Here is a 12,198-nt window from a genome sequence, read left to right on the forward strand (position 1 = left end):
GGACTGCAAGGATATGGAAGGGGAAGGATATGGAGCCACATCTTAGGTGCAGTGCAAGTGCAGAATAGGTAGCAAATGGGGTGCACTGATATGGAGCAGGGGGTGCAAGGCATGGCCAGGCTGCAGGTCTCTGGAGTAGGAGAGAAAAACCTAGGCACAGGCAAAGGCCAGCTAACACAAAGCACAGGTAAATAAGACAACAGTGATTTTGATATATTTACCTTTGATAAACAGGGACAAAATGTAAAGTGAGATTATACACATAAGGGAGATGCACATGGCTTTTAGGTTTGCTCTCTTTTGGGCATAGGGCAACTAATCTGCAAAACAGACAGCCTCCCCCTTGGGTGAGCCAGACCCAGCTATGAATCCCGCAGTGCCAGTATGGCCCCAGCGAGCCTCCGCAGCGTTCACTCCCGCGTGAGCTTTGCTTCAGAGCGTCAGGGGAGTTTTCATTGCACAAAGCTTTCCCTAAGAAAGAAAACCTCCTACCCGAGGACCTGTCCCCACAGATGGCACAGATGTGTTTGGCTAAGGATCCTGGGCTTGTAGATGGATAATTCATGTTCCCGATCCCTGGGAGACCTGGCAAAGGCTTGATGTCCTCTGAGCTGCTGACATTGTTCAGGATGTTGAGCTGCAGAAGCAGAAGCCACAAGACAGGTTAGAGGGTCGAGACTCATACACCTCAATGAAACCAACCCCAAACTGAGCTGACCCCTCCCTTGCTGCCCCTGCTGGGCTCGTCCCACAAGCTTATCCCCAGCCACTCCATGGGGCTGCCATGGGCAGACAGACATCCTCTGGTGAATCCAGCTGGAGGGGTTTAAGCAGATGCCTGGTAGCAGATATTGCCTCTCACCCTGCCCTGATGCTGTAACCAAAGCCAGGACTAAGCAAAGCTGGAAAAGGGCAGGCAGCAACCCTCAGCTGCTCAGTTACAGCCCCCAAGCGACAGCGCTGGTGGGATCCTGCCCGCTTCATTACAGGATGCTGATCACTGGCTGCTTGTGACCTCGAATGCTAACAGCTTAGTAAGGAAGGAGCCAGGCGATTTGTTACAGTTAAACCTGCACTGCTGCATGGCCGGAGAAGCTATAATGATGTTTGTTTTCTTTTTTATTTTTTTTAAGTAAGCGCTAAGTGGGTTAGCTTCCCTGACTTGTGATATGCAAATCTGCATAAATGCATGAAAACATCTTGGTCACTCCCTGGGACTCAGGTTCCCAAACACTATCACAGGCTGGAGAACAGAGCAGATTCGGTGATGCCAGATTAAAAAAAAAAATAAAAAAAATAAGGGAGAGCAAGCTGAGCATCTAAAGTCAGCTGCAGCGAGATGCAGGCGAACGGCCCAGAGCCCCCAGCTGAGATCCCCAGGAGCTGCTCGCGGCTGCTGCAAGTTAAAGGTTACAAACCGACATCGATTAGAGACCCAAGCCTGATGTTGCTGAGGGCTTCGTTTTATTGCTATTTGTCTTTTGAGCTGTTGTTGGCAGGGCAGTGAGGATTAAGGGCCTTTGAGCACATCTTGTCAAAAATTGTCTAGGCAGAGTAACATCTCTCCAAAACCACCATCAAATCATCTTTCCCATTGCCATGCTTTGAGGACTGGGGATGGTTTCTTCATCACTGAGGTTGTTTTTAACAGCTGCCGCAATTTATCAGCTAAATTTTGACTTCCCAGCACGAGGGCAGAAGTAGGGACAGAAAACAAGGCTTTGGGTGAAAAATCCAGCTACAGCCTTCATTACAGTCTCCATAATATCTGAGCCACTCAACTTCATGCATGTTGTTGTTTCACGCATGTTGTTGCAAGTTCTCCGTTTGCTCCGAGAAACTGCCCATTTCCCATGAAAAAGTATAATAATTTCCACAGGGCATTTCAGCAAAGAACAAGAAGGGTTCATCCCCTTGGGATTTTTGCAAGTGTCATTAGAAAAACAAAAAGATGAAGCCTGTTTTCATCTTCTCTCAGCCCTGTCCCTTCATTCTGAAAGCTTCAACAGGCTGATGACATTGAAAATACAAATTATCCAGCAAAAGTTACCACGTCAGGAGCCAGCTTGTTTTGCTGCACTGGAAAATAAAAGTGATAGGAAAAAATTACCCAGAGGCTCGCTCTCCCCAGTGGAGACTCAGCCCGGGTACTGGGCAGCTGTAAATCCTTAATGCTTCAAAATCCAAACTTGGTCCAAGGAAGAGAGAAATCAACCCCTTCCTCCACACAAGTGTCCAGCCACTTTTTTTACCCTGGAAACTTCTTGGCAAGATGCTGAGCCAGGAGGAACCTTTTATGGTTTAAAATGTTACTCAGAGCTCAGGTACCACTTTTTCTCTCTGGCTGCACTTTGAGACAATAACAGGGAGAGAGGGTGCATATGGAGAGAGAAATGGGGGAGTTCTAGCCATCAGTGTCTTCGGAGCTTGACTTCTGCAGGTTAAGTGCAACCATGGATGATAACTGGAACAACTGCTTGAACCCAAATCCATTAGCGGCCTCCCTGCCGAATCCCCAAGGCCCAGCTGTCTCCTTGCATTAGAGGCAACACAAATGAAACCCGTTCCTTGGAGCTGGGAACTTGGTGCGGTGCCTGGATTGGGGAAACCACTTCCCGGAGCCTTCCCAGCCCCAAAGCAAAGGTTTCCATGCAGCCAATGCTGCCACCAGCTCCACCACCACCAATTACCTGCCTGGGATGCCACAGGCACAAATATTGTCGGGTCAATGGGGAACAGTTGGGTGGTGCCAGGGGAAGAAGGATGCCCAGTACACCTGCAGCAGACAGCCCAGACCCATGCAGGAGTTGAGGTTGTTGGTGAAAGGTAAGCCAAACCTGACAAATCCCTCAAGACCTCTCCAAGGGCCTCCCTACACCATCCTCTCCCAGCCTTGGTGGCAGGCACTGGGAAGAGCTTCAGATAGACTGTGGAGACTGGGCAGCAGGGTCTGGGGCTCAGAGACAATCTCCTTGCTGCCCCTTCAGCAGGAGCCATGAGGCTCTTGAGCACTCCCTACCTTCAGGTCCCACTAATAAAACACAAAGTCTTGTTAATAAAAGGCAGAATTTCTACTTAAATCTGCACTCCCAGAGTGTTTCACCACATGACCAAAATCCCACACTGCCACCTTGGTCCCAGCCATGCTGGAGGAGGTGCCTGGCTCTTGGGGCAGCGCGTCCCTGTCCCTAGCCTACAGAGCCACCCCAGGAGGCTCCCAGCCCATCCATGGCTCTGGGGAGGCACTGACCCCAAGCCCTGGGCATCCTCCCCGTCTGAAGGGGAAACCTCAGCACCTGAGTGAGCTCAGGCAGTAAGGACAGGAGCGCTTCATTTTTCTTCAGGCAAAGTTTATATGCAACACAGTATGTGGCTGGCATTTAGCAGTAACATTTGTCTCTCTCTAGAAAGTCTGTCTCCTTTCCAAATAATGAAACAAAGCAGGTATCTTTTTACAGGAGGAAGGGGAATGCTTCACATGCTGCAGCCCTCAGCTATCCCGATTATTTCCATGTACAGTAATTATACACACTGCAATAGATGCAGCGGAGGGGAACTGGATCACACCCATGGTGAGAACAGACCTGGGAATTAGCTCTCTGCCCTTACTGTGAAGGGATTCTGAAATATATACAGGTGTCTTCTCTGTGCCTGTGCCATGGTGATTTATGTAGAAAGATTCACATGCTGGAAATTGTTCTTTACAGATGACCTCCCTAAGTGGCCAAAACACACCAGATTCTAACAGCCAACCCACTCCCTCAAGTGTTTGAGCTGTACCCCAGTCTCTGAGCACCGCGAGTGGTAGCAAAGCAAGTGTGCACGTTAACCTACCTGCGGACTGGTGTGTGTCACAAAATTCATGCCCGGGGCTGAGGAGAGAGCGACGGGGTGTGAGCCGATGGAGGACGCGATGACTCTGTACGGTGAGCCCAGCGCGTTCACTGGAGACCCGATCGCGTTCATGGGGGACGGCAGCGCCCGGGAGGCGTTTGCAGGGGCCTCGAGGTAGTTGTGGTGCCCGTCCACTGAATTTCCCGTGGAAAGGCTTGACGATGGGCTCATAGATGTGGAGCTGGCATGAACAGGGGAATCTACAGGGAAAAGCACAAAGATTACATACACTGTGAGCAAGGTTGGCTGTACAACGATCAGCTGCCCGGCCTTGGTTGTGTCAGCTTAGATGCTGGCCAAGGCTCAAAGCCAACCAGCAAACATGCCTTATGCTATAAAGGGAAAGAGCAAAACATTGGTTATGGTATGGGAAATAGAGTTACACACAGCAACAAAACATATCATGAAGCTAATACTTAATAATCAAATGTTCCTTCACTGCTTCAGTGTCTTGGCTGACTTGGAAGAAGACACCACTGCCTGCCTGCCTCAGGCTGGTTTGTCTCTTGAAGTGTTCCCGGAGATCCCATTTCTTTTGTCCAAGCTGGCTCTAGAGTCAGCGCACATCTGAAACCATGAAATCCCCACCAACCAGGCTGGAAACCCTAAAATGCTCCCCATGTCTTATAAGCACCTTTGCTCCCTGCAATGGCTCAGGCATCGTGCTCAGCAGGCTCCTCTTTCTCTTCCCATGGCTCAGCTCTTCCCTTTCCCGCTCCCTTACCTTCCCCACCATGCTATTTCACACGTTCCTCCAGCTCTCAAAACTTGATGCCAGCGTCTTCAGGAGGAGCTAGAGGAACACAGGACAGAAACTGCCCACGACGTGCAAGCAACACAGATGACAGGACAAGGCACCCACAAAATATTTTGTCCACTACTTTTCCTCACTTAGTACGAGGTCGAGCAGAAACTGCGGCCACGCAGACATGCCCAGGCAGACAATCTCACAGTCACAAGGGAAGGGAGTTTCCTCCTTCTACAATAAAGGGCTCCAGCGCACATTGCCAAACTGAGCCTCACAGTAGCCCCATGAGATCATTCTGGCCCTGAACCCCGCCGGGGAAGATGTGGCATAGAAAAGCAATATAACCTTGATCGTTGCCACTTCAGGGCAGCCTCTGAGGCCGAACACCTCACCCAAGGCCTAACACTGCCTTCTGTAACGTCAGTCTCAAATATTCAGAGAGAATCTGGGCATGAAATGCCCACTAGTCCTGAACGGTTATGTATCTAACTGTATTTTAAGGATTTATATGACCTTTTCTCCCTCCCCTAGAATTTACCAACCCCAGTTAGCATTAGCTGTTGTTAACATTTCAATGAACTGTTGTTTCCTCTGTTGGCTTTTCAGCACAGGAGACCATTCCCTGCAGTAGCAATGCAAAGATGTTGTCTGGGAAGGTCACGCAGTTGGTTTTCCATGGCTGGCACGGAGGATTCTTGTTCCCATTGCATTTGCAAGTAAGGCAGCGCTTTGGTGTTTTGTTTGTTTGGAGTTGGTTTTTTATCCTCCTTTTAACATTATTGCAAAGTTATTTACGTGACAGTGTTTGTTATTTTACCTGAAGTAACAATCAAATCTGATTCAAAGGGAAGATGCACAATAAAGACGGGAAAAGGTCAGCTTGCTGAATAACATTAAAGACATTTGTCAGAGTCAAGGAGGACTCGATCTGCTGTTATCAACCCACTTCAGACTTAATTCTGCAGAGGGAGGGGGAGAAAAGGTCTTTGTCAATTCTTGCTTTGGCTTTTTGGATCAATTCTCCCAGTGGGAAAGCGATGTGCAGCAAGAGGAAGCCGGCTCAATGACAGCAGTAGAAGCCTTGGAGGCAGCGAGGCGGTCTGGAGGCAGAGCCAGGCCTCCCACTTGCTGCTGAAGAGAGTCACCCATGTCCCCCTGCCACCATCATGGAGGCACGCAGCCTGTTTTCTGTTAGTAGACAGCAAAATCCCTACCTTGTAACGGCTTCCAAGTGCAAAAGCCGTTCACCCTAGAGACAGCTGCCAGAAGAGCCTTTAGCAGTGGGCAGAAGATGTGTTGTTTGCCCGGCCCCCACCTTACCAAAGCATTGAGCTCACAGAAGCACCTCGGTTGTTTTCTGGGACTTAAAAGGAGCATCCAGACTTGTGCCATTATCGGCTTCAAAGAAAAGCAAGTGCATTTTTCATCACCTGCGAGTAGTCTGGTACCATAGCATGCAGTTCTCTCCAGCATCTGTAGCACAAACTTATAAAGAAATTGGTTTTATGCCTCTTTAAACAACTAGATAAACAACATTGCCTTTGAGAATTCTTCAGCTTGGAAAATAAGCCACTGAAGGGGAGATTGGGCAGAAATCTATCACATCGGCACAGCTAAGGAGAAGAATAATTCTTCATCCTTTTCCATTAATACAGAAAAGGGCATATTTTGAAAGCATCATGAAGAAGATTTAAACCAACAAGAAAAGACTTCCGGGAGAGTTATTTAACTGTCTGCACTTACGCAACACCTTACAGAAACACTGTCACCACTGTTTCTCCACTAGAAAGGCTCCAGGTTTCATGGAGCCAGAGCAAGGCTTTCACCCAAGGAGACTGCTTGCCATGACAAGCCCCATGGTGTGCTTGTGTTCAAGGGCTACAGCCAGGGGAATCTCCTAGTCCCCAGGATGGGATCAAAGGTTGAAGCCATGAAGCCTGGAGGGCTTGTGCCTCCTTTCTTACCCAGCAATGGGACACCAAAGAGGACACATGAACGCATGAAGGAGTGTTTGCTGGTAGAGATGGACAGATAAATGAGAAAAGCTACAGGAGAGCACATGGGTGTAAAGCCAGGCTCTACCAGAGCCTGATGACACAAAACAGAGTTAATAAGGTTGCTCCCAAGGTGCCTGACCACGCTGTCCTGCCAGGTCTGGGACAAACCTATTGGTCAAAAAACCCCAAAACCAAAACACACCCAATCAATTTTAACTTTCTTTTTACCAATGAACAATTTCATCCATTTGTTATAAACTGTAATACAAACCCTACTTTAAAAAGGAGAAAAGGAAAAAAAACAAATAAGTAAATCAATGCAAACCACTCCTGCAAGGTGGTCCAAACTTTGACTTCCAGGCCTTTCCTTGGATAACTCTGCCAAGCCAGTCCCTGAGGGAGCAGAAGTGCAACCCCCACACCTGTGGAAATACTCCCCTCAGCTTCTCATTTTCAGACAGGAGTGCTCCAAGAGGGGTATAAGATGCAAGTGCTACCAGGTTATCAGCTTGTGCGAGGGACGATTTGCACAGCTGGCAGAAGGTGTGCAGGAAGGGCCATGCCAAGGCATCCTTGACAACGGAGTTACTTATTCCCTGAGTTGAGTACCCTCAAAGTTGTTTCAGTCCAAAGGAGCCAGACTGGCTCAGACAGTGCAAACAGCAGAGATTGCAAGTCCAATTCATTTTGGTAGAAAACAGTACCATGTATCTCCTAACACAAAGCAACCAGAAAGGCTTTGGGTTTGCAGGGATGGCGTGGTTTTTCTCCCACAATTTGGGGGGACAAACAGAAACATCAGCATGGCAGCAGAGCTGGACCAGCAAGGAGCTGCTCTGTGGTGGAGAAGCAGCTCTGGGACAGAGCGGGGGGGGACTGGGGAGACGGGACTCAGTCCTGCATGCCAGCCGTGGCCAGCCGCCCCCGCCTCTCCAGCGGCATTTGGCACAGGTGACATTTACACAGACCAAAGCGGGCCCGGAGTCTGTCTGTCAGGTAATGCGAGGTGACAAGCGATGCCGGGGATTCAGCTGGCTGCGAGGGGGCCCCGCAGAGCAGAGGGCTGCCCTGTGTCGGGAGGCGAGGGCTCCGCAGCTGGCACAGCCCCTGCCCATGGGCACCAAATGCAGCTCCCAGACTGGCCAGGTCCCCCACCTTTGCTGGGGAAGACTGGCCGAGACCCTGCATCAAGCACAGGGCTTGCTACTGCTCGTAACCACATTCTCCAGATTCAAGACCAGCTTATTTCTGATCCACAAATGGGGCTGTTCATGTCTTTCTCCCCTATCTCCCCCCTTGCCATTAATGCTTGGACAGGTAGGTTCAGGGAAGCCTCATATCGTATTTATTTCTCTCCTGGAGATGCAGGGGAAGAGAGAACAGGAGGGAACTACCTTGTGTGGATTCTCTGATGTCTCCACTGCGAACATGCAGTGCCCAGAGAACCCAGCGCCTCAAATCAACCCTCCATGAGCTCTCTTGTACAGACAGGCACACACATTAGCCTTCTCTTTATAGGAAGCAAAGTTTAAAAAGAAATTTGCTTCCATGTGCTTTGCTGTTTCAAACTACCTCTGCAAATGCATCACATCACTTGCTGCAAAGAGCAGCGGTGGGTTGGAAGCGTGCAGAAAGACACAACATCCACCCTGTTGCTTTAGCATTCAGAATAAGGATCACATCTAATGTCAGCATAAACAACTCTGCTGACAATAGAAAAAATAATGAGGGAAGACCCTAAGAACCACTCTGTTCTCTGCCTTTTAAAAACAGTGCCCTTGAGGACATCGACAACATTCACCCCCCAGCCACTGAAGCTGAGCAAGGACACAAAGCTTTGATACTCCACTTACATCTGTGTTTCACCTTCATCTTCACAAAAATCCTAGTTCAAAGTGGGGAACTTGCATGAACAGCCTCACAAAATCAGGAATAGATGAACACCATCTACCTCCCAGTAGAAGCGTAGGTGTCCGACGGATGTACCTGCAGAGCATAGAGCTCCAGGTCCAACATACCAAAGCTAAACAGCCAGGTCTGGGCTAACACAGCTCAACTGGTCCAGGACCAACACTAGCTCAATAAAGTCAGCTTGGATACCTCTGTCAGCGCTTCACAGGTAAAGTCGGGCATGGAAGCAAAGACAAGCTGCAAGAGAGCACAGGGCCAAAAATGCCTCGGCCAAGGCAGTGGGAAGAGAAGCGTCCAGCCTGCAACCGATAAAGGTGTCTTGACTTTCAACCAAATACTGGCAGGAAACACCAGTCTCAGCAATTCTGTTTGAGCAGGAAGTGGAATGAGAACGCACAGGCACCAGAAACAACCAGGTCCTACATACACTGTCTATTTAACCAACATGGGTTACAAGTTGGTTTTGGTTAAAGCTCTAACACCTAGCAAAGCCTTGAGAGGAAAGGTATCAGTGTTAAACACCGGGGTCTTTCTTCAACTAAGGCCTAAAGCAATCCGGCCTCCTGAGACCTGCAGATCCCTGGCAAGCCTAGAGGTGATGATACTTTCAACCTCCATGGTTTTCTTTTAAATATCAGAGAGAATCAAAAGCTGGAACAAACTCTTCAAATAATGAAAAACACGCTTGTGCCTCTCAGGCTTCAGATATAGACAGAAAGGGTTCATTCCATTGGCATGAACAATTAAAGGAGCAAATCACCCTGCCTGACACATGACTAGCAAAACTTCGCAGATACTTCAACCTCCACAGATCAGAGAGCACCAAGAAGTGAGAAGAGACACACAGAGAAGGGATGATTTCAGCTGAGGAGCACGAGTGTGCGTGGGAAGTACAGCTTGGCAGGCAGCTCGTCCTTGGGGATGACCTTCAAGGGGAAATACCTGTGAGAAACACTCCTGAAACTGGATGCAGTTATGTAGGAGGGAACCCATGTTAACTGGAATCAAAGTTTTGCTGATATGACTGCAGAAGTAGTTTTTGTTTAATACACGGACTAAACTGAAAAACTATTCCCTTTCTGGTGATATTTTTAACTGTCCAAGCAGATCTCCACAGGCGGTACAGATCGCCATGCTAATATCCTACAGAAAGGTTATTATTTTTGCCTTGCTTTTAAGGTCCAGTAACCTTTGTGCTTTCATCTTTCCACTCAACTCTGAGTCAATAAATAATGCAGCCTTCCCCTGACAGCTAACGTCAGAGGAACAAAAATTTTTGGAGGTGTGCTGGCACAAACGTGAACAGGGGCTTTTGCAACAGGGATCTGCACAGGAGGAGACCAACAAGCAGGAGAAAGTTTCCCCTTAGCTCTCCAGGACGTGGGAAGAGCTTCTTCTCTCAGGTAATGCTCCTGCACCGTCCTTGCAAACAGGGGCCATCCAAAACCATGGCCCACAAGCAGCAGTGGGCTGGAAGCACATGAGACATTCACCTGCCCTGGTGCTGGCTCAGCATCAGATGCTATTTTGAGGTCCTCGTCTGATTTGACTGAAATTGGACAGTGGGTCAATAGCTTAATATGTCCAAGGACTTTTGGAAAAGACACACCTGCAGCGTAACCACATATTCTTTTCCCCAGGAAGACAAGCTAAGGAGGAGGGAAGAAAGGAGCACAATCCACAGAAGCTACACAGGCTTTGCCATGACTTTAACAGGAACCATGCATAACAGGGTAACTCTGTGACTATGGTGATCTTGCCAACCAGCAACTCTTTTAGCAATTGCTTGTCAGATAATTAAAATAAGGACTGCAAGGCAAAGTTACTCACCCTAACAATGTATCACATCCCTCTGGTGACCCCAGTAAGACACAAGAGTTGGATAAGGTGACCCCAGTAACACACAAGAGTTGGATAAAGTTTCTCATCTCTAAAGAAATAAAAATTGCTAAATTTGAGGCCTGAAGGGTTTTTCATGATTGTCTGACCAGATTTTCCACCTGCCAAGTGGGATCTCCAGCACAGCATCCATCAGGAAAAAAAAAAAAACAACACATGTACAAACTCCTACAGTGGTCTTTAAACTCCTGGAGAGGCAACAGGTCCCCATCAGAAAGGATCTAACCGGCTGCAGGGTCTATGTCTGCCTCAGGCAGTTGAAGGCATGTGTCTCCTGCTTTAAAAAAAAAATAAAATAAAAAAAGAAGTCTGCATTTCCCTAGCTGCAGGACCTTCCCAGTCACTCTATTTTCTCATATTTCTGCTGTGCCAAAGAGCCCTCTTCAAGTAGTGACACCCAGGGAAAAAGCATGCTGCAGGTCACAAAACCTGCGACCATCACACATGGAAATGGTGCCAGGCAGCAGCCCCACTCCAGGCACAACTGGGGTTTTCCTCTCCCTATCCCCCAAACGACCTGGCCTAACCCTGCTTTGCTTGGGAGAGCTGACAAGATTGCAGCCGGAGGTGGTGTGGCCACAGGCCAAGTTACATGAGTACTAATAAAAGAGACTTTGTGGAGGAGCCAAGTTAGTTCTTGTCCCCAACCAACTGTGCCAGAGAGTGCTCAGAGAGAGACGACAGCCAGCACAGCATCTTTCCTTGCCCTGGGATCTGGGCTCCAGGTGAAATGCATCCTTCTGGAGAATAAAACCACATTTTGAACCCCTTTCATTGCTCCTATAGCCCAGGCCGTGAAGGCAAATCCATTTGCCTTAGCATACATCTCCTGCTTTAGATGTGTAAGGGTGACTCATCTGAATACTTTTTCCCTGCTACTCTGCAAACTCATCAAGAACACTTTAGAGCCTGTCCTTTCCTCATTGCAAATGATGTGCTTATTACCAATTTGTGTGTGTACATTCTCAAATTCGATGGTGTTATTCAGACATTTAAGGCCAAAGTGACGGTCACACACCATCAAAAATGCGTACCTTATTTCTAAGCTGAACACAGATAAAATTAAGTTAAAGCATAAGCAACAGTTACTTGAATGCAAAAAAGAAAGCAAACTTTTTTGCTTTTTGCTGTTATGCTCAACATGAAGCCCAAAATGTCAGAGCAAAAGGAAATCTAAATCCAGTAAGAGCTAGACGTGCTGAACAGGAGCAGCCACATCACCTTAACTCTGCCCTCCAGCAACACAATGCAAGAACAATGAATGCAACAAGCTGACAGTCTAGTGTGGACACTGCCCTTTTCCACCATCCTGATGTCCCCCTTCATGGTGACAGCACAAACTGGACAAGGAACAGTTTCGTAGCTATTTTTAAAGGAGAGGGAGCAGCAAAGACAATGAACATATTGTGGACCTGCCAGAGATGCAGGTTGCTGGCATGGGCTTTGTGGTGAGCATCCCACAGCAGTAGGAATCTGACACACCACACCACCACTGATGGTCACTGTGATTCCCCCTGCTTCATCCCTCTCAAAGTGTCCTCTCATATAACCCACGGGCCCTGAAGTTGTCTGGCCAGAGCACCAATTGCCCTCTCAAACAGCCAGAAATCCCTCTCTGGAGACCAAACAATGCAGGGAGAGGCAGCCCCCACACCACCTGCAAGCTCCCAGGCCCCTCAAGCTGTCTTAGGAGCATGGAAGCCCTCCAGCTTTAAGGGTAGTGTAGATGTGAGCAGTGACCTGCAGTTC

General features: G+C 48.4%; 1 protein-coding gene across 3 annotated transcripts in view; it reads right to left on the reverse strand.

Moving 5' to 3' along the window:
• RXRG (retinoid X receptor gamma) overlaps positions 1–12,198 on the reverse strand; it is a 40,123-nt gene that overhangs the window by 8,343 nt on the left and 19,582 nt on the right. For all 3 annotated transcript variants that reach the window (XM_074597290.1, XM_074597289.1, XM_074597291.1), the window contains 2 exons: positions 3,835–4,094; positions 493–637 (listed from right to left, as the gene is read on the reverse strand). In XM_074597290.1, the coding sequence (XP_074453391.1) occupies positions 493–637; positions 3,835–4,094 (405 nt within the window). The remainder of the gene's footprint in view (positions 1–492; positions 638–3,834; positions 4,095–12,198) is intronic.

The sequence above is a fragment of the Larus michahellis genome, chromosome 8 (assembly GCF_964199755.1).
Source record: "Larus michahellis chromosome 8, bLarMic1.1, whole genome shotgun sequence".
Lineage (NCBI taxonomy): Eukaryota > Metazoa > Chordata > Aves > Charadriiformes > Laridae > Larus > Larus michahellis.